Source organism: Ptychodera flava, chromosome 10, assembly GCF_041260155.1.
Source record: "Ptychodera flava strain L36383 chromosome 10, AS_Pfla_20210202, whole genome shotgun sequence".
Classification (NCBI taxonomy): Eukaryota; Metazoa; Hemichordata; class Enteropneusta; family Ptychoderidae; genus Ptychodera; species Ptychodera flava.
In genome coordinates, this window is record NC_091937.1 from 8,582,172 (window position 1) to 8,602,314 (window position 20,143).

The 20,143-nt window shown below is 38.3% G+C and overlaps 1 protein-coding gene across 2 annotated transcripts; it reads right to left on the reverse strand.

Moving 5' to 3' along the window:
- Positions 1 to 527: 527 nt before the first annotated feature.
- LOC139141913 (uncharacterized) lies at positions 528 to 13,354 on the reverse strand. Of its 2 annotated transcripts, XR_011554271.1 has the most exons (3): positions 13,124 to 13,354; positions 1,539 to 5,924; positions 528 to 1,340 (listed from the first exon to the last, which is right to left on the reverse strand). XR_011554271.1 is itself a non-coding variant. In XM_070711674.1 (2 exons), exon 2 carries the CDS (start codon positions 5,785 to 5,787, stop codon positions 4,222 to 4,224), a length of 1,566 nt encoding a protein of 521 aa, XP_070567775.1. In that variant the 5' UTR covers positions 5,788 to 5,924; positions 13,124 to 13,354; the 3' UTR covers positions 528 to 4,221. The 2 variants fall into 2 exon arrangements, 1 of the variants encoding a protein (XP_070567775.1); XM_070711674.1 differs by having other exon boundaries at positions 528 to 5,924.
- Positions 13,355 to 20,143: the final 6,789 nt, after the last annotated feature.

Genomic DNA, 20,143 nt, shown 5'->3' on the forward strand with positions numbered 1-20,143 from the left:
AAAAATGTTATTTTTTTTTGCAGGTAAAAAATCATCTTTTTCTGTCTGATCTCATTATGACATCTTTGAAACACAAAAGAACCTGAAATTGCTGTCTCAGAACTTCCACAAATCGAAAAAAAATACGTTTGTTGAAGATTTGACGATTTATAACACCAGTAATGTTGACGCAACAGATACCTTGTACAGTCTCTTTGGAACACAGCTGGCTGACCCTGCTTGAGACGGTGTTGAATTGAATACCAATTGTCACCATGGCCTCTGTAGTATAGAACAGCAGACAGCGATGGTTAAAAAAATCCCGTTTATTCAACTCACGGAGGAACCGTGGTCAACTGTGTTCCGTGTGCGACCATGAGTTGAGCAAGCATTTCAATCTATAATTCTCCTCATTTCCAAACAACATTGGCAGTTTATTGAGCGTCGAACCTCCTCCAAAATCTATTCCTTTATGAAAGTTGCAAGCTTTTGACTGAGGTTTTTCATAAAATGATGATGAGAAAACATCTGAGTACGATCAGTGCAGTTAGGAGAAATCAAGACGATTTACTGTAAAGCATATGGCTGAGTTCCCTAACAAATCAATAACCACCTAGATAACCAGGGATCAAGTTTGTTCTAGTCTGTAAGAGGACTATGGAGGTGTCATAGCCTTTTGTATTCCATTGATATTGTAATCTACTACATAAACTTCTTAACAAAACAATCTAGGGCTTGATCCATGCCTTTAACAGATTTGTATAGAGTGACTGATCAAATACGTGATTTGTCTAAAATAAATTTACATAATGTACAAAGAAAGATTTTGTCTTTGAAAAAAATCCTTTTTTTGAAGAGGGGGTGTGTTATGTAGGCCATTCTTCCCCCTACCTGAGTTTAATTAGTCAATAACATTGTTAGGGTCATGTGTCTAAGGTCATTCTCCTCCATGACATTGAGTTTAATTAGTTCAGTGTAGAATTTTCTAGAAGGTCATGCTTACTACAACTGAAGATATTTTGAGAACAGTCAGCGAGTAGCATATCAGTAGAAATTCTAGATTGTTCTGATATCTTCTGGATATAAATATTTGAGTATAAATTCTGGACGGTACAGATTTTCCGTTAGACCGTTAGGGATGACGTCAGTGTTTACTTCGAGACCTTCACTCTCTGGCTGGATTTGCTCTGTGAACTCTACACGATTCGATCTACATCAAGTCTGCAAGCCAGAGATGACCACCTTCATCACTCACCGGTGTCTGTCTCACTCAACTCTGGAGTCTAATTTAGGAGTTTGTGCCGTCCCAGCTGAGATAAGTAAATCTTCTTCTTCATTATCATTTTTATCTAATTTACATACTAAATTTAGTTAGTTATAATAAATTTACTTTACATATAGAAGCGCTGACTTCACCCCTTTTTTCTTTCGTAACAGTATGGCAGTATGACATTATTAAACCGCGCTGTGTCCTTTGTGTTCATGAACTACTTCTACAAAAAAATAAAAAAAAACATTGCATAATTCATTTCTAAAAACGACGATAATTTAAAAGCTACATCATGGACTAAATAGTGGTGTCAACAATCAAGTTTTTTCAGGTACTTGTCGTTTACAATTACTTTCGCGCATCTGCATCTTTCTAGAAGATAGTTGACTTTGTGGTGGCTAGAGTGCTCTTGATTTGACTCTTCGGATGGATGCTGACCTCAAACTCGATGGAGATACCTGGTCTCAAGGTGTCGAAAACCTGTTCAAGTTCACTGCGATTGTCCTTTTTTACGATGATAAAATTTATCCATCCGAACTTGTATTGGGGCGTAGAAGTCAATTCTGGAGGTTGGTATTCCGATCCCATCAGGGACCAACTCAGTGGATGATTTATGGCAGTTGTGTGGAAGGGACTTTATGACAGAACGTTTGTCCGATACTCAACTGTGTAATCTTTTAATTGTCAGGTCATTTTACTTTCAATGATGCATTTCTTAATGGAACCAATCTCAGTCAGCCGTTTCTCTAAGCCTTCATTTGTTACCATGGAAACCTCTTTGATGAATTCAGTGAGGAAAATTGACACCAACAGATGGCATCTGGCATACCGATTGTTGGACGTCATATAGTATTTGATTAAGTATAGGCTATACCATTTAGCTCACTGTTACCGCATGTTGCCTGTGTGCGAGAGAGAACATCAGTGTAAATTACCTGTGGTTGGTTTGGTGCAGGTCTACAGGAATCATTTTCGTCAAGCTTTCCTAATGTAAGAGACTTCGTAAGCTGCCTTTCTCTTTGTGAGCGAGTTCCCGGAAAGGTGGACCTACACTACGAACAGTGTAATGCGTTGGAGAGCAATAACACTTCTTCACACCAATGATTCCATTTCCTACTTTGTCTTCAGTGTCCATTTAATTGTCTGTATAGTGTCCGGGAGTTTTATCATATGTTTCCATAGTACCATTAACGCCAACAACAAAAGAAATTGAGCCCTTATAACTGTTCGTCAAGAGTACTTCTTTAGTAACTTTTTTATTTTTTAAAATCTTTCTACCAAGGCTAACTTCCACATATATTCATCTTGCAAGTTGTTTATTCTTTTATTTCTTCAATCTTATAAGCAATTCCTCGACATCCCTGATTCTTGCCTTATAACCAGGCAAGTCTGTTTTCATCACAGACCGATCTTAAACTTTTCTGGTTTCGATTTTTTACAGTGTTTATGAAAATATCTTATTTCTCCTTAATGTCAACAATTTGTCTGGATACTCTCATTAATTTTCATCAAAGCTTTTTGGCTGACGACTCTTTGTTCACACTTTCAAAAATACCACAGTAGATACAACTGAAGAAAACGATGACTTTCTCGCAGTCAACAAACTTACCATTATCAGGTCAGGAAAAGTGGTCAATTGAACATTTAGTCATGTAAGATCAGAGAGGTGGAATATAAGCTTACCTGGACTTGCATATTGACCATCGCCTTTCCAGGCAGTCAAGCATTAGGAAAATTTGCAAACATATCAGTTCTAAAAATTGGTCTTTTTCTAAACTCAGGTATTTTGTCCCAAAATATGATTTTATTCCCGATATATTTCTTATTTAACACGATTTGAATTAATTTTGGATAAGTGGATGGTCAAGTAATGTCGGTTTAATTTGAGAATGTAAGCTCATCTGCTTTTGTTTTTAAGTTATAAACTTCAGTGTTTTTATGAGTAATTAGTATCGCAACATTCAGCTGTATGGCACTTTACACTTTTGAGATTTTGAAAATATGAAGATCCGATTCTCCCAAATTAGTTCCTAGTGCTTACCCTTCAAAGCTACTGTCACTTCATAATCTGTTAGAAAACGGTTTGAATCATCTTATTTAATCCTTTAAATGCCAAAAAGCGCCCCTTTCAGAGAACAGAATACGTCGAACATTTTTAACTGTTTAGTTTCAATGAGTTTCCAGGTAAGTGAGTATTTATTGTGCCGTGTAACCCGTTTGTTTTTTCTCATTAGCATTTTGCTGATCGCTGAATACACTGAATTTCAAACTGATGCTTAGATACATAGAATACCAGATAGAGTTCACACTTTCACCATTAAAAAGCCATTTCTCAACTTTTAACAGGGCAACCATCCCCTTGGAAAACTATAATTCTCGTCTTTGTTAGATTGACTGACAATTTCCATGTATTACTATCGGACTATAAACAATTTAGAAGAATTTGTAAGCCAACAATTGCACGTGACACTGTCCAAAAAAGTACAACATAACAAGCAAATAAAAGGCAAAAATCTGGACAAAGCTGAACATCTCGACACCAACTATTTTGGTCATACTAATTAATTCGTTAATAAAAGAAGAAAACAATATGGACTTAACGTACAACCTTTAACCGACACCAATAGGACAATCAAATAGGAGTGATTTGAACAAGTCGTAAACTTGAATTGAAATGCGCTGACTGAAAATGTGAAATACTACTTATTAAACTGAGAAAAAATTAGAGTGAGGAAACAAAAATGCACGACATCAAATAATTTTTACAACTAATAATGCCAGACTTAAGGTCTCAGAAGAGGTGTATCGTCAATTTTAGCGAAGACAAGGCCAGGCAAATAAATCATCTATTATGTATGACCCTACAATCCCCAGGTTAAGTGTAAAAGGAGGGATTGTCGTGAACCCATCACTTCACTGTTGTTTTTTTTTCAATTCGTTCTCAAATTTCGGGACAACGACCTCGCCGCCTATTACTCTCCGGGCTCTTCTTTTGGAATTTCGTATGCTGTACTCACAGAGGCAATACCAAAGCCCTCTCCATCGATAGTGACGATTTTCAAGACATGTCTGCCAGGCTGAACGTTAAAGGCCACCTCGTGAACCACGGTAATTAAATAATTGTGCAGACAGTCAATCATTGTTAGGTACTCGTCATCCAGAAACACTTTAGCGCGTCCGCATTTGTGCCTCTCGCACGTGATTGTTGTGATGGCGATCGTGCTGTTGAGGTCTTTGTAAGGAGCGATATTAATCGTAAACTCTAAGAAGGCCTCGGGTTGCAATGTGCGCCACAATCGTTTCAGATCACTGCGGTAGTCCTTTTTCTGAAGGATAAACTTTATCCACCCGACATTGTGTCTTGGCACTAGAGTCATCTCTGGCGGTCGGTGTTCCGATCCCATCAGAGTCCAACACTGTGGATGAGTTATGGCTGTGGTGTTGAAGAGAACAGGGGGGAGATATTTCTGGTTCGGTTCTTCGTCGTCCCAGTTTTTGAAGTCTTGTCTTATACTTTTTAAAATAGAGGTACCTTCGGATAAATTTTCTTCCAAAATTTCTATTGCTTCTATCAAGGCCTCTTTGATCAACTCAGCAAGGAATACAGCGACCATGTCATGTGCATTTCGCCCGGGGTGATTGTCATCATCAGGACTACGGAGGTAGTCGGCTTTATCTCCTTTCACTTGCTTACATACGGCGTCCGGCAAGCTGATCGACGGGACGTCGTAGTACTCGCTGAGAGGCACGCTGCCGTACCGCTCACCATCAACGCAAGTGTGGCGACTTATCTCTCGGCCAGCGAGAAAGTTAGTGTAGATCAATTGTGGCTTATTGGGTAAGTCAGCAAGAATCATTCTCGTCAGCCTTTCCTGTCCTAAGTACCCATCTGGATACCCAGCATCATTGTATGCAAATTCCCAGAGGAGCAAGTCCGTTGTGCGCACATTGCAGTGTGTTTCATAACAATAACCGTAGTAATAACTGTTCGTTGCACCAATGGCACCGTTTTCTACAGTCACTTGCGAACCTAACATCTTTTTCATGTAATATTTTAAAGTTGTGGCGTATATTCCTGGAGTACCATTAACCCCAACACCAACGGAAATAGAACCACCGACAACACCTATGGCGAATGTTCTATTTGTCAAGAGTACTTCTTTGAATTTTTGTATTAATCTATCGACCGACGTTTTGTGTTTCAGGGCTAACTTCATCATATTTTTACTTATTTTAAGTTCTTCTTCCCTTTCTTCAAGCAATGTCTTGACATTCTTGAGTCTTGTCCTGACATCGGTCAATCTCTCCTTCAGTTCCCTCCGAACACCGGCTTCGCTGGCCTCAAATCGAACTGAGTCGGGTGACGTGTCGTCTATGAGGTCAGAGCTGGCGCTTTCCACTTGTTTCGGGAAGGGGGCGCCACCTTTGAGAAATGCGTTCTCTCCCTCGGGTAGGATAGCATTTTCGTATATGGTATAAATGAGGACCATGCCCATAGCGCCAAGTATGTAGGATATCCCCGCTCGTTTATCACACATCTTCGTTTAATTGTTATGCTGTTTCACGGATAGTTGAGTTTACTGTACGTATATCCGTTTCCGTTTTCGTATCCTTTTCTGTTTTGAAGGGTTCATAAAAATCCGATGTATCTCTTTTGGTAACGCTTGACTTTTGTCTGGAAAATCAAAAAGGGAAAAAAGTTAGTGTTTTCACATACTGTTTGCCCATTTCGCTGAATTTCTCAATGATTTTTTTTTACTTTACCGCTACCCTGTATTGTTCAATGTTGGTTCAATCGTGAAACAAATCTTGTAAATCAAACTTTTGGCTCGAGTACCCTGTAAGTTTAAAATGGACGAGAGGCCGGGGGTCCTACTCATTGCCCAAGAAATAAATAGCAACAATAATCCGAATCATAAAACCCAAGGTAACTGATCCTAGCCCTTCTTTTTGTGTGTTCGAGGAGCTTGTCAAATTCATATCTTTAATTTGTCCGATTATGTTTTTGTCCCCTGGTGTTTTATTTGATGTATGCCATGGCGTCTCGTCGTTCGCACGGTGTCGAGTTTCAAAGAAACCAGTTTTGGCATTTCTAATTAATGGCTGAAGCTCTACTAAAAATCAAAACAACATTTACTCCATGTGGCCCTATTTGATCATATCGCATAAAAACAATTGATGTACTTCTGTTCTTCCGGGTACTACGTCCTTGTTCCAATATTTATTGAAATCAGTCCTAGAATTTCTGAACATGGCTCTTGACAGACGATATAAAAAGTAAACGCCAAATCACAAAAAGCCTGATGCAATTCCTTGGTTCTGCTTTGAAAGTTGTGTGCAGTCAATCCATTTGTATAGAGATAAAGCTATTAGAAACCTGCCCCTTTAATTAGCCATGTCAAACACCCGAAAAATTGTTCTGCCGAGTGAAGTTCACGTAAAAAGTCCCAACTTTAAAGGCATATTTCTCCTAGATAAATGAGGGTGTTTTTCACTCATGATACTTCATTTTGATTGTCATGAACTTCTTCTTTCATTTGTGAAGAAATAAAATCGAAAAAATAAAACTAATAAAAAGTTATAAAAACTTGAAAATTGGGTTTCGTTCTCTTGCGCGGATCGCCAGAAAAGGGTGATTTTGCGACCCCTATATTAAATGGAACATTCCACTGAAACGTATGGGCCGATTTTAATGTATGACCCCTTGTTGGAAACATCAGATAATTCTCTAATGCGTCAGAGCCCCGATGTTGCGATATTCACATGTTGTCATCGTTGGAAATTGAAAGAAGAACTTTGATCGAAAATCTCGACCTCAAGACAGCAAAATTTTGGATGAGCGGCTATCTGATGATAAAATTAGTGTATATTTAGTAGGATTTGAAGGTTTCATGAAATTTTGTTGAGCGGTTTCGATGGAAATTGATCGACAAGTACTAGTACGTTGAGCGCGATCGGGAGGTAGCGTGAGTGCTGTAACCTCCACAAATGTAATAATCTCCACAAATGTAATATCAACCACAATTGTAATAAAATGCACCCATAATGTAATATCGCCCATAAATGTAACAAAAATCAACCATAAATGTAATAAAAACACCAACCACAAATGTAATAAATGGTAACCATAAATGTAATACAAAAATCACCCATAAATGTAATACTTGTCAACCATAAATGTAATAAATCTATTTTGTCGTTGCAATTGAGGAATTAGCCCTTAAATATTGATCTTTGTAATAAGGAAAGCAACTCCACACATTATTCATTTCTTAATTGTTTGCGTTTAGTGTGTTTTGCATATTTGAAAGTGTATTTTACGTTTCCCTGTTTTGTGTACAGAACTGACTGGCCATGGCTAGACACAGCTGTAATCTGAGTGTAAGTGCAGTCTCTACTCCAGAGTGGGGAAGACTGTATAACACTACGATCCTTTAACGCCGTTTTTTCGAAAATTGCCGTACTTTCTTAATCAATCTCCTCAAATTCGTCTTCCATGGATAAATTGTGGGGAATAATCGATAGATTGTCTGTATTCCTATGTTGTCCCACTTGAAATTTGTTCCTTCACTAGGGATGCCAGGATGTCTAATTTTGTTCTACTGTGTTCAAGGTAGTGTTCGTATTGTTTTTTACTAGATTGAAATATATGTTCTCGTCAACATGTTTTGTGTCGTAAGTTTCTGTTATAAGGTTTTATATTTCTCTGTTATTTGTTCTGAGTCATCTGTCATAAACTTTGTGTGGTATCACTGGTTGATGAGTTATTTGACACTGCCTTATTATGTAATTATCAGTGTCTAGAACTGCTGTTCCACTTCCATTATCTAACGGTTTGATCAGTACCTTGCCGTTTTCTGATAGCGTTCTCAAAGTATTCTATTCTGTGTGTTTGAAAGGAAACCTAGTTTCAGGAAAGTATGCAATAACATTACACTAGTCTTATTAAAGTTAATATTTACTCAGGGCATTGATAAACAAATGATCACATATACAAGTTTAAGTTTATTACATTTATGGTTGAGTTTTATTACATTTATGGTTAATTTGTTTATTACATTTGTGGTTGCGGGTTGTTACATTAATGGTTGACTATTTTATTACATTTGTGGTTGATTTTATTACAATTGTGGTTGATATTACATTTGTGGAGATTATTACATTTGTGGAGGTTACAAGTGCCACTATCGACATTTCCGCTGCAAATATTTTAGCCCATGGGCCCTTGTTTGCCGTGTAGCTGTCGACATAGCTGCAATAATTGTAGTCCACGTGTCTTGGTTTTGCCGTGTCGGCTATTCAGCCACTGGCATGGCAGGGGCTGAATAGCCTACACGGTAAACTAAGGCCCGTGGGCTACAATTATTGCAGCTACCGACATTGTGACTTAAGTGAGGCCAGTGTGTACGCTATCGCGTACTGCGTAGACAGTTTGGATGAGTGTTTATTCGCGTAAAAACAAAATATTTACTTGTAGTTTTGGAAAGTTTGAAACCACTGTGATTCAGGATTTACTTCAAAAGATGCTTTAAAAATGAAACTTGTAATTTTTTTCTGAACGAATGGAAACTAAGGCTTTATTGTTAACAAATGCTAATAAACATCGGGTGGCAGCTCGCAGTATGCAATCAAACGAACTTTGATGGACATTTTTGACCTCAAGGCAGCGATATTGGGGGTAACTGACTTTCTGATGATAAAGTTTAGTTCATAATTAGTAAGATTATTAAGTGTCATGACAATTTTACGAGCGATTTTGATGGAAATTGATCGACAAGTGCGTTGAGTCAATTAGAAGCCTCAGCACCACCGACGTTATGACCGAGCAAGGCCGGGTGCGTGTGTTCATAGATTGTATATATTCGCGTAAAACAAAGCATTTACTCCTATCTTTGGAAAGTTTGAAACCACTGCGATTCAGAATTTACTTCAGAAGATGCTTTGGGACTGGTAAATTTTCGTAAACTGAACAAAATGTTACTTTCTTTAATGTTAACAAATGCAAACAAAATTTAGTGGCAGAATGCATACATCGCACACCATGAGTGGTTTTTATGGGCTAGTCTGGCACCAATGATTGTAGTTACCCATTTAGCTGACATATTGCTAATTACAGAAACTTACAATGAAGAAATCTTTTTGAAATATGATAATTTGCATAAATTAGCATACCTGAAAGGCTGATCAGGGAAACTACATAGGATATGGTCAGACATCATTTTGAATGATTTCATTTAATTCAGCATGTTTGAAAACCTACAAATTGAAAATTCTATGTCTCTATGTAGAAGAATAATCGAGATATTTAATTTTGCATATTTAATTAAGTGGACTTAGTTTTCCTGTGAACGCACTGTTTTTACGGTCGGTGAAATTAGATAATATTCAAATTTTGACCGCACATAATTTGTAATTTAATAAGTTTTTACAGAGTGAATGGTCACAGTTGGTTTCAAAAGGAATATTGCAACAGGTTTTAAGCTTTCATCAAAGTTATTTATGTATCTGATATAGTGACATCAAAACTTCATTAAGATTAAAAACGTTCAAAACTTTTAATGAGCGGCAGAAAAAAATACGAAAATTTATCACTTTAAAAATCTATATCTCCGGAACTACTCGTCCAATCTTGATCATTCAAGGCTTGTTTTGTTCCCCTCATTGAGATCCTTAAATTGAAGTATATTCCAATTCTCTACTCCAAATATTTAGAATTGGCCTGACATGGCTACTTTAATTCCCTCAAAAGATCTCATTATCCTTGACAATATTTGCTTCGTATTATTTTGTAGGCTGATCAACTTCCCAAAGAACAAATTGCAAGTAGGAGCATACCATTGACGTCAATATCTTGTCACTGGTGATTATCGATACTCCACACTCAGGAGTGGCCGTATCCACAGGGGTGGACTCTAGATAGGGGTAGCCACTTGGGATACTCAAACGAAGGCAAATGTTTGCGGAATGTGAATGCCTTCCATAAGTTTTTCCTCCTCTCACCTATAATTCTACATTTGGGTTTTTTCCAACACCCAATTGGGTTTTGCAAGAGTATCAGGCCACACAATAGTATCAGGCTGCACCCGCCCTGTCAACGAGGAAAAGTGCTTTCATGATGTGTTCGAGGGTGGTCCGTTGTTTACGCCAATGCCGAATTGTAACTCCCTTTTGAATAACTTAAATGGGCTTTCGAACGGACTTAGCGGGTTCAGGAATTTCTCTCTGGCGCGAGATACTTTGTACCCGTGAGTTTGAAATTCAGGAAGGTGTTTTGGTATTGAAACCCACGATCACGAGAAAATCGATATTTCTAACAGTCGTTTACAGCGACCCGAATGAACAACGTAGGTAACTTTTTAGTGTTGTTTGTTCGTCGAACGGTTCAATACTTAAAGTTCTTGTTATAATCACCGAGAGAATGCAGTACTTTAGAGCAGTGAATACCATTATCGAACACCTTCTTCGTCTGAAAACAAACGGGTGCCAGCAAGACAATATAAACAAAGGTTTGATAAGACCACTCACAAGGATTGGATCGATCGGAGACACTACCTGCGCCTTGTTCTTTTTTTAGCAGTCGCTTTTGAACAATCTGGTCATCCCTGCTCCCAGTTCGCGAAAGCAGCTAGGAAATTCGGTAGTCACTGCCAATGAGCTGCACTAAATTTGAATGAACGCCAGACTGTTTAATTGGAAACGGCACACTCAAACAGTGCGGACGCAGATATGCGTTTTTTCCGTTGTTGTTAAGCATGTTTATGCCAAATTCAATCTTTGCCAGGGGTCCTCGGCGTGCGCTTCAGAGCAACATCAGACTGACTGGGCGACTGTTCAGGTTGATGGAGTTCTCTAAATTTTCGTTCAATTTTGCCCTGTAAGTTTGAGATTGAGTATTTTGTGGGACGTAATTTTAAGAATAATTGTTTCTAATCAAAAGTGACCGTTCATGCAGTGTTTTCCCCTTAAATGATCAAAATGAGACCAAATAAAATTAATATTGATAACGACAGTCGATTGCGTTATCGGAAGAAAGTTATTAGTAGTATGACCTGCTTTCTGAAGTTAACATTTCCGTCTCACGGCCTTATCTTGAACAATTTTAGTAATTTTCGTACAATTTTTTGTCAAGGAATAGATTTTGTGAATGTCGCTTCTGGAGGACGTCATTTGACAGTATGATAGTGTTTGAAATGCAAACACCTGAAAACCGGAAGTATATTAACTTTCCAAGCGATATCATTATTGACAACTTCGTTCACAATATTCTCATTGAATATACGGTCGTTTAATCCAGTTATTTGTCAGGAAGCATTCAGTTGACAATATTCTGTCGCTTACTTAAGACATAGTCGTGCAGAATAGTTATAAACGTTGTAGTATTTCAGAAACAATAACATGCAAGTCATCATCGAACCGCAGTCGTTTGGCCGCTTTGGTATTATTATTAGCCGCTATACGTGAGTTCGGGGACGGCCGGATTTCCCGCCCAAAAAGCCACTGTTAACTTAATAAACCCAGCATCGATGGCTTCCAACACGTCTCTGAATGATTAATACCTGCTACTAGCAGGTAAAGTCTGTCATCAATAACGATCTTCTTTGCATTTCGGTGCGATTTCCGACGAGACCCGTGCTTTTAACATGAAACGAGCAGTTTTTACAACAGCAGCGGATTTTAATGACACACTTGACACAGACTTTGTGAAAGTACATAAATTGATTCTTCTTTGAGTGCCTACAATGTGACGTACTACCATGGAAGTCCCCTTCCCATTGAGTAAAACCAGACAGTATCGATAAAATACTTTCAAATTTGGTTCAAACACGCTCATTATATATTCATAAAAGGTGAGAGGAATTTTTAAAATGGTAAAATTCACTTTCCCGAAGCTCAAAACTTTTACCCGTTTTCGCCAGCACGCCAATTTCGCTCAGCGCCACACGACAACAACAACACAAACTTTGCAAAACATACTTTCACTTAATAATTGGCAAAAATCCGGAAACTACCGAAGGGTGCATGGTCGGCACTCTTCGGAAAAGAGAGGCGAGAGCTGCCAAGGCCGAGGCGTACATTGAGGGCTTACGTAACCGCTTCGTACCTTGAACAGTACCCGCTGCCAGTGTGTCTCTCTATTCGTCTGTGGGTTAACATTTCCGTCTCACAGTTAAAGCGATGAAATTCGTTTCTTCGCTTCGATAAAGTGTGTATGTGCGATGTATGATAGTGAGCATGCGTGCGTGAGTGCTTCACGAACTCTACAACGTGTTGAGAGGTCTCAGTCAGAAAAATGTAACAACTTTAGCCGGCTATTGAACCACTCTTTTTTGGGAGTGGAGATTTAGCCGACTGGTTCTGTCTCAGGCCTCTCAGCTAGGCGACTGATGCCGTATGTTGTGGGTTCGAATCCGATTGAAAACTATCCGTATTTCCGTCTCACAGCCTTATCCCCAAAACTGAGGACACAGCGTTTAAGTTTGATGTCTGAGACTGAGTAAAAGGATAGTGACAAAATCAAACTTGGACAAGAAAAATATAATGACCACAACCGGAAAATTCAGGAGTGAATGAGTTATATTTTTGTCAAAACGCACGAGACAACATTTTGACTTCACGATTTTTCTGCAATGTAAACAAATAAGATTCTAAATAATGTACGATTTGATAAATATAACTATCTATCATTCAATTCGTCTGCTTATAAGTTACATAAGTTCAATTATTGATGAACTATAGGCGAAATTTCTTCACGATGTGTAGCGCTAGGTTGAGTGATTTTTTTTTGAAATTTCGCGTTCCATACCACCCACGAAGGAAAATCGAATTTGCGCGTCTGGGGTATCTGCGTCCGCACTGGAAAAATAAACTACTCACCAATGACTTTTTGTTAGTTGCTCCCGTCAGAAGAACTGCCTGTACGTATGTTGTAGTGTGTGCTGCAGTGTTCTGAGTTCCTAGCGAGAACGCTTGGGCTGCCTCTTCGAGCGGGGACACCCTGAATCAAAAGTTGTCCTCACGCAGGTAGCGATGTGATTGAAACGCCCGAACACTACGTCACTAGTGCCCCGGCAACCGATTCCACGATACTGTAGACTGAGTGACAGCTGCTGAGGTCTCATGCTGCTCGGTAGACTATAATGGGGGGGGGCCCTTTACGTAGGCACTCGTTATCAATGTCAACTCGCAGGTGAGTTCAAGTGCGTTCGACAGTTACGAGCAGGACCGAAAGAGTCAGCAACTTTTCATAATTCTACCATAAGCTTATATCATATCATATCATGTCATATCTCATATTTTTGAGTTTTCTATGGACAACACAAAATCTTGACCCCAACCATCTTATCTTCTTGACCGACAAAGTTTGCGAAGGCCATGGACTTTTGACTCAGTAATAATGCCCGTATTCAGCTTTTATTTTTTCAGTTCTTGTTTAACTGTCTGTTCAGCTGCCTGCAGTAGATGATATGGCTCCTGACAAATTACGGTTACGTCAGTAGTTATCACATCGTGTTCTACCTAATTAGTTTAACTAGATACATCATCTTGCAGTAGGCGTAACAGCTCCGCTCGGTGATCCGCAGTACCAAATCTCCAATTACTACATCTCTCTCCTCTTTGCAAACAGCATTCAAAGTGTCAACAAAATAAACCCAGTTATTTCTTTCTTGCCATGCTGTCATCATGTTGACATGATAAACCTGCTCAGTTTTTATACGGCCACTCGCTATCACAATCAATGTTTGAGACTTAGTGTATGTAATGCTCCAGGGCGTATGCGTATACTAAGGGGCCATGGATAATTAAAACATGCGCACGGTAAACGAAACCTAGTGCGTTTGGCCTCAACCCCCCTCCCCTAATTATAAACGAAAGTTTGGAAATGCGAAAATCCAACCAAGCCTCATTCTGTATTTGCATACCAACAATCGGTAATAACGTCGCTAGGAAATCACGCATACGCTACCTACCCCCCCCCACCCCCTTCTAAAAATCAATCTCTGTTCAGTGCCAACTCAGCGATGACGCAACCAACGGAATGAAATGAAACAGTGTATTCAAAATGGTTGTTACGTTATTTTACTCGTTCACATGTATGTCAAAAGAACGCTGGTTTACCACCGGTCACGGTTCCGCACTGGCTTGGTACACGCCGAACAATATAGAGCGATATTTTGCGATACAGAAAAACGTGTAGAGAGATGTTGCGATATGAAAACTTTTAGTGCGATTTTTCGCACGGTTATCGAAATACCGCAAACTCCTTACCCCTAAACACAGAAGTTACGTTTACCGTGCGCGTTTTAATTATCCACGGCCCCTAAGAGCGCATCGCTCACAACTGACCCACTGATACACTGTGTTATTGTAGTAGTAGTACAACGTAGCCTTAGTAATAAAGTTTATGCAATAGTACAACGTAGATTTAGTATTTAACTTTAAAGAAATAGAGCCCCGTCTCTGTCTTAGCTTCGTCACTTGAACTCAAAATATATCTGCAAGCAAACAATCCCGCACATACTGTAACAAATACATTTCACCATATACGCATCTCAATATGTAGAATGAATATTACAATATACGAACTGTCCATCATAATAAAACCAATGCAAATCACATTATGAAGAATACAAAGCACAAAATAGCAAATGTCCATCACAATATCAAATGACCATCAAAATATAACAAGTGCGATCGCAACATTAGTAAAGCACACCAGGATATCAACGATAACCATCATAATAAAACAAATGCATGTATAACAATATAAAGAATGCTCATCACTGTAGTACAAATGTACAGCACAGTACGAGGAATAAACAGCAAAATACAACAAATGCTAATGACAACTTAAGAATTGCACAGTATCATGTAAGACGTGCACATCGCCGTATATCAAATGTGCATCACAACTCTATAAAAGCCAATCGTAATGTGAGGATTGCCCATCACAATAGAACAAATGCCAATGAAAATATAACGAATGCCCATCACCGTATGTCGGTCAAATTATCATTGTACTTCCCTTAAGGCAGCTACGTCTTTCCATGGGTTTCAGTGACACTCATAAAAATGAGTGGTATAGCAACGGTAGGATGTTTAGAGCAGATAGCCTAAGCTGTATCCAAATCAACGTTTTCGACTCATTGGGACAAGCATGAATCGTTCATGGATGTGCCAGCTTCTCTTTATTTTCTTTCAACAATCAGAAATCGTATCTACATTTCCAAATAACATTGCGCCCGACTTGCTATGATGCAATTTAAATGCTGAGTAAACGTACATGAAAACTTCATTTTATCAAATCAACGATGTCAACCCATGCTGCGCTGGAGCTACCGAGAAAAAGCTTTCAGCAGAAAAAAAATGTCAGGCGCACATTGCAAGTCAGCAAATCCGTGGTATAATATAATAAGCAAACTCTTAGTTTGAGCATTACGAAATAATACAGCAAGCTGTGCGGATTAATTCCGGAAATGTCTCGCATCCATATGCTGACTTTTTGTTGTAAATCACTTTCCATTATTTAGTAAAATACGACATACCAATCCGGGAAGAGCTACAATGCGTTTTATATAATCCATTTGTACGAACGACAAATAAACAGTGTCATCAAACAGAAGAAGCAGATGTCCTTCATGTAATATCTATATCGCAAAGAAATTGGAGCGCTTAATGTCTTTACCTTTGATTTGTTTTTAGCACATTGCGTTCACGTTGTCGGGTCAATCATTCCCAGCTGACGCACATGCACTGAAAGCAGATTTTCCTGTTCTTTGAAACGTATCCCGCTAAAATAACACCAATACTCATTCGTTTATTCCGTAAGATTGTTATAGGATTGTGTTCGGGCAATCCGTGCAGTAAGATTGATGGATATTGGATTGAAGAGTTGGCCGCAACGGTTTCTTTTTATAATGAAAAAATCCACGCTTAGGGCTTTGTTCATCAAAGGGTATACTCTGTCTGTTTACTGGTGTTACTGATCGAGGTCTGTCAAAAGGGCAAAATGATGTCCCTCTTGCTACTGATGGAATAAGAAAGTCATTGACCGGCAGTCATCAGGTTATGGTGAGCTAAATATAGAGGATGAGAAATACTTTGCTACCAACCAAATGATACTTCACCTCTTCATTCGAAGGAATGTGAAATATTTCTTTGCAAAAGTTTAAAGGCCTGCGTTGGCGCCAGATTGTCTTATGAGAAAATTTACCCACAAGATCAGAATGTCAATCGAAGACAAAAGGCTGTCACACCTTTATACAGACCAGAACAAAGGCGATCCTCGGGATCGCCAAAAAGGCCATTTAGGAAGGTTCCAAGTAACTGCAATCCACACAAATATAGACGGCGCTGGAATACTAGGCACGGAGATTTTTCCAGGTGGGTAGGTACCCTATAGATTGGGAATTAGTATCTGAACGATGCATTACTGAATTTTCTTGCCATAATGGGTAAATTCGCTGATGGACGTATTGTCATTGAAGCTATCCGAAGCCCAGTTAAGCTTTGTATTCATTACTTTAGTTGAGTTTGTGTGCGCTTTATGGTAGCGTATATGAATTGGCGTGCTTCATTTGGCCCCGTTTGTGTGTCTGAGTCGCGTCAGGTCATACAAAGTCGTAGAGCCGTTTGTAATGAAACTGTTTGCAATGTTCTAAATTTATTTATTTATTTATTTATTTATTTATTTATTTATTTATTTATTTATTTATTTAATGACATCCAGCAGGTGAAATCGGGGTAGCATATAAAAAGTGCGAATAAAAAACAACTACAAGGTTTAACTTCTAACAAAAGCTACAAATAGCAAGCAAAAAAAAGCATCAGACATGCAAGGATCAAATACATTCGACAAGATTTGACTTTCACTCATTTAGAGCAAAAGAAATGTGTATGATCAAAATTCTCTGTAAAGCTGGTTTTTTTAGAAGATTTTCACAAATGCTTCTATTAGAGGAAAAATGAAGAAAACTGTGACAGTCGATGACAGGTTCATACAATGATTTGTGAACACGCACTACCCTTTCCAATCAGAAATCAGGCATTGATGTAAAGCATACAAAATGGTCGCCTATTGATCTGGGTCACCTTTTCATGTAAGCTAGAACAGACCAAAGGTATTGTTCTCCAGTATGAATATCCAGCAACTTTGTTCAAACATTGTGTAACTAAAGCCCAGCAAATACCCAAGACATCAGCATTAAATCTAGGACACGGACGCAATACTAATTGTCTTGGAGAACTGCCTAAGTTCTGAATCCAAATCCTTTTGTTCAGACACTCAACTTTGTCCTCACCCCTGAGCAATTCAGAGCGATATTCGGGTTCTTACTCTCCTTTCTCTTTTCATATGTCTCTTTGATTTTTACTTTGTCTACATGACATGTAGCTTTAATTGTAATGGAACCACTTCAGCACGGCAACAGAAGAATTCCATGAAATTATTTTTAAAAACGTTACTCAAGTTATAAAAATATGACAAGTCTTGTAGCTATCATTCTAAAGTATAAATTAAGGTAGTATGCACCTCGAAAGTGAAAGACTTAAACTTTTGCTCTAACTTTCCTCAAGGAATCTTTCAATCATTCTCTTTCAAAATCAAGAATAAAAATAGGGGGTCACCGGCACCATGCAAATTTTGGTACTTGAGAAACAAATTACCCAAGATTTACCGATATTAGAAATTCAAAATGGCCGCCATCCCTGTGTTAACTCTATGGAGAAAAATAAAAAAAATTCGACTTTCGAAAAACTAAGCCATGGAAAAAGTATTCTTTCATCAAGAGATTTAAAATGAACCCCCACATGTGGTATATTAGAAGAGAATTGTGAAAGTTTGAGAGTCCGAATGTCTGTCCCTGAGGTGCGTTCTACCGTAAGTTGCATTTTCCATTGAGGCTTTAGAGTCCGACCACCGGTCCCCGAGGCGCGTTCTACCTTAAGGTTTTCTTTACAGTTTCGTAAGTTAAACACATTTTCCCTCTCGAAATAAAATTCTTTTTCGTTCTGATTTTCATCTTGATATTCATTATTGTTGAATAAAAAATAAAGTCGTTTTCATTTCAATTTTCAGTTTGACTTTTGCTCTGATCATTTTAAAATAAATCTAAATGTTTTTTTTCATTTGATCTTTCGTTCTGCTTTTCATTTTCATCATACCACTGTCCTTCCTATGTGGAGGGACTATACTTACGTGTAGAATGTCAGTGTACAAACTTCTTTAGCATTCCTAACCGATAGCATGTGTGTACGTTGTTCAGCCGTCTCTTTGTGGTATTGTCACAAGGCGTACACAATTACAACAGGGGAGCCACTTACCGTAACACTTCAAGCTTTTTTTCACGATTTATCGGCACGCCTGATGCACTTGGTTAATATAAAGTGTTTTTCTCACTTAAACAAATTATTAAACATCTATCAAGGAGGTGGTTTTAAGGCCGTGTTCGATATGCGTTAGCTGTCAGATAATTTGTATAGTTGTATCATTGACCTGTTCGGCGGACTTCTAAATATACCAAAATATCAGTTTATAAGCTATAATTCGACCAGAGTACAATGAAAATACTTAAACGTTTTAGCCTTCTCTTCTTTTTGTGTACTGCACTTGCAATTTCGTTGGTAATTTCCACAGTCTATAACTTCCTTGGCCATTCAATGAAACTGATTAAGGTATATTACTCATGAAGGATTGGAAAAGAACGCTATACAGTCAGCTGAATTGTGTATTTAGCGATTTAATTATTGAAATGCACTTTTCCCTCTTACAATGTATTTCTGTTAGGGGTAAATATTAAACTTAAAATTCTTCATAGCAAGTGACCCCCCATGGATGATTTATCCTTAGAGAGGTTGATCGATGTGTGCATTTACCAATTAGCCTAACAAGCGTCTGGCAAAAGGTAACCGTGCGTCTGTTTCTGAAAATAAACAAAGGGCCATTCTCTGTATATTAAGTTTTCTGCTTATTTACAAGTCAGTACTTTTCTCTGGCTCTGTCGGTGTCATCAGACGGAAAATGAACAAACATACATTTAAGACGCATTCCTTCTTAGTGTTTAGGGATTTGACAGAAATTACAGGGGGGTGTGTTGGTGTTTTTTTTAGGGTGGGTCGCCATTTTTCGCGCAAGCATTTTTGAAGGGTCATAAAAAATTGTGCAAGTCTATGGAGAGGGTCACCTTTTTTCATGCATCAGAGCTGAACTTGCATGTGCACGTAGTGAAGAATATGGAATACTGAAAAAAAGAAAACAATACCTTCTGGCACTTTCATTTTCTGCTATTTCCATTTTCGGCACCCCTTCGGGTGCAAGTTGTAGGGTATCTTAAACAATTTATTGATGATCCAAGCAGCTACATTGAGGCAAAAGATTTAGACTTCCATGATTTCTACATACCAAACTCCTCTGTTGTGCATAACTGTCCCCTATAATGACTAATAGTTTCAACTTAGCCTTTCAACAACAATTTGGGAGATCACTTGTTTAATATCATTCTCCCACTGACAATACATTGGGTATAGGTCGGTGTCAATATCATGTCACTGTATGTACATTTTTATTTTTGAGGACTTTGACAGAATACAAACTATTTAGAATAGTGCATAGTGTCATCAATAACAACTGAAAATTTCAGGTCAAATTAAACAACCTTTGAATAACAATTTGGGTGCAGGTAACCCACGTGTTATTTGTAGTTTCCTCATAGCCTACAATGTAAAGTGAATCAACATTTCGGTGAAATTCCAAAATCATATTTCTTGTACACACATGCACTTGTAACCACCTTAGTCTAATCAAGTACATTAATATCAATAATCAAGCATACATAAATACACAGATTTACCTAGTTTTGTATTTAAAAAATATTCATAGTTTCCTCATAGACTACAATG

Excerpts from the sequence above, each read along its gene's own strand:
- LOC139141913 (XM_070711674.1), bottom strand. The coding sequence starts at position 5,787 with ATGTGTGATAAACGAGCGGGGATATCCTACATACTTGGCGCTATGGGC.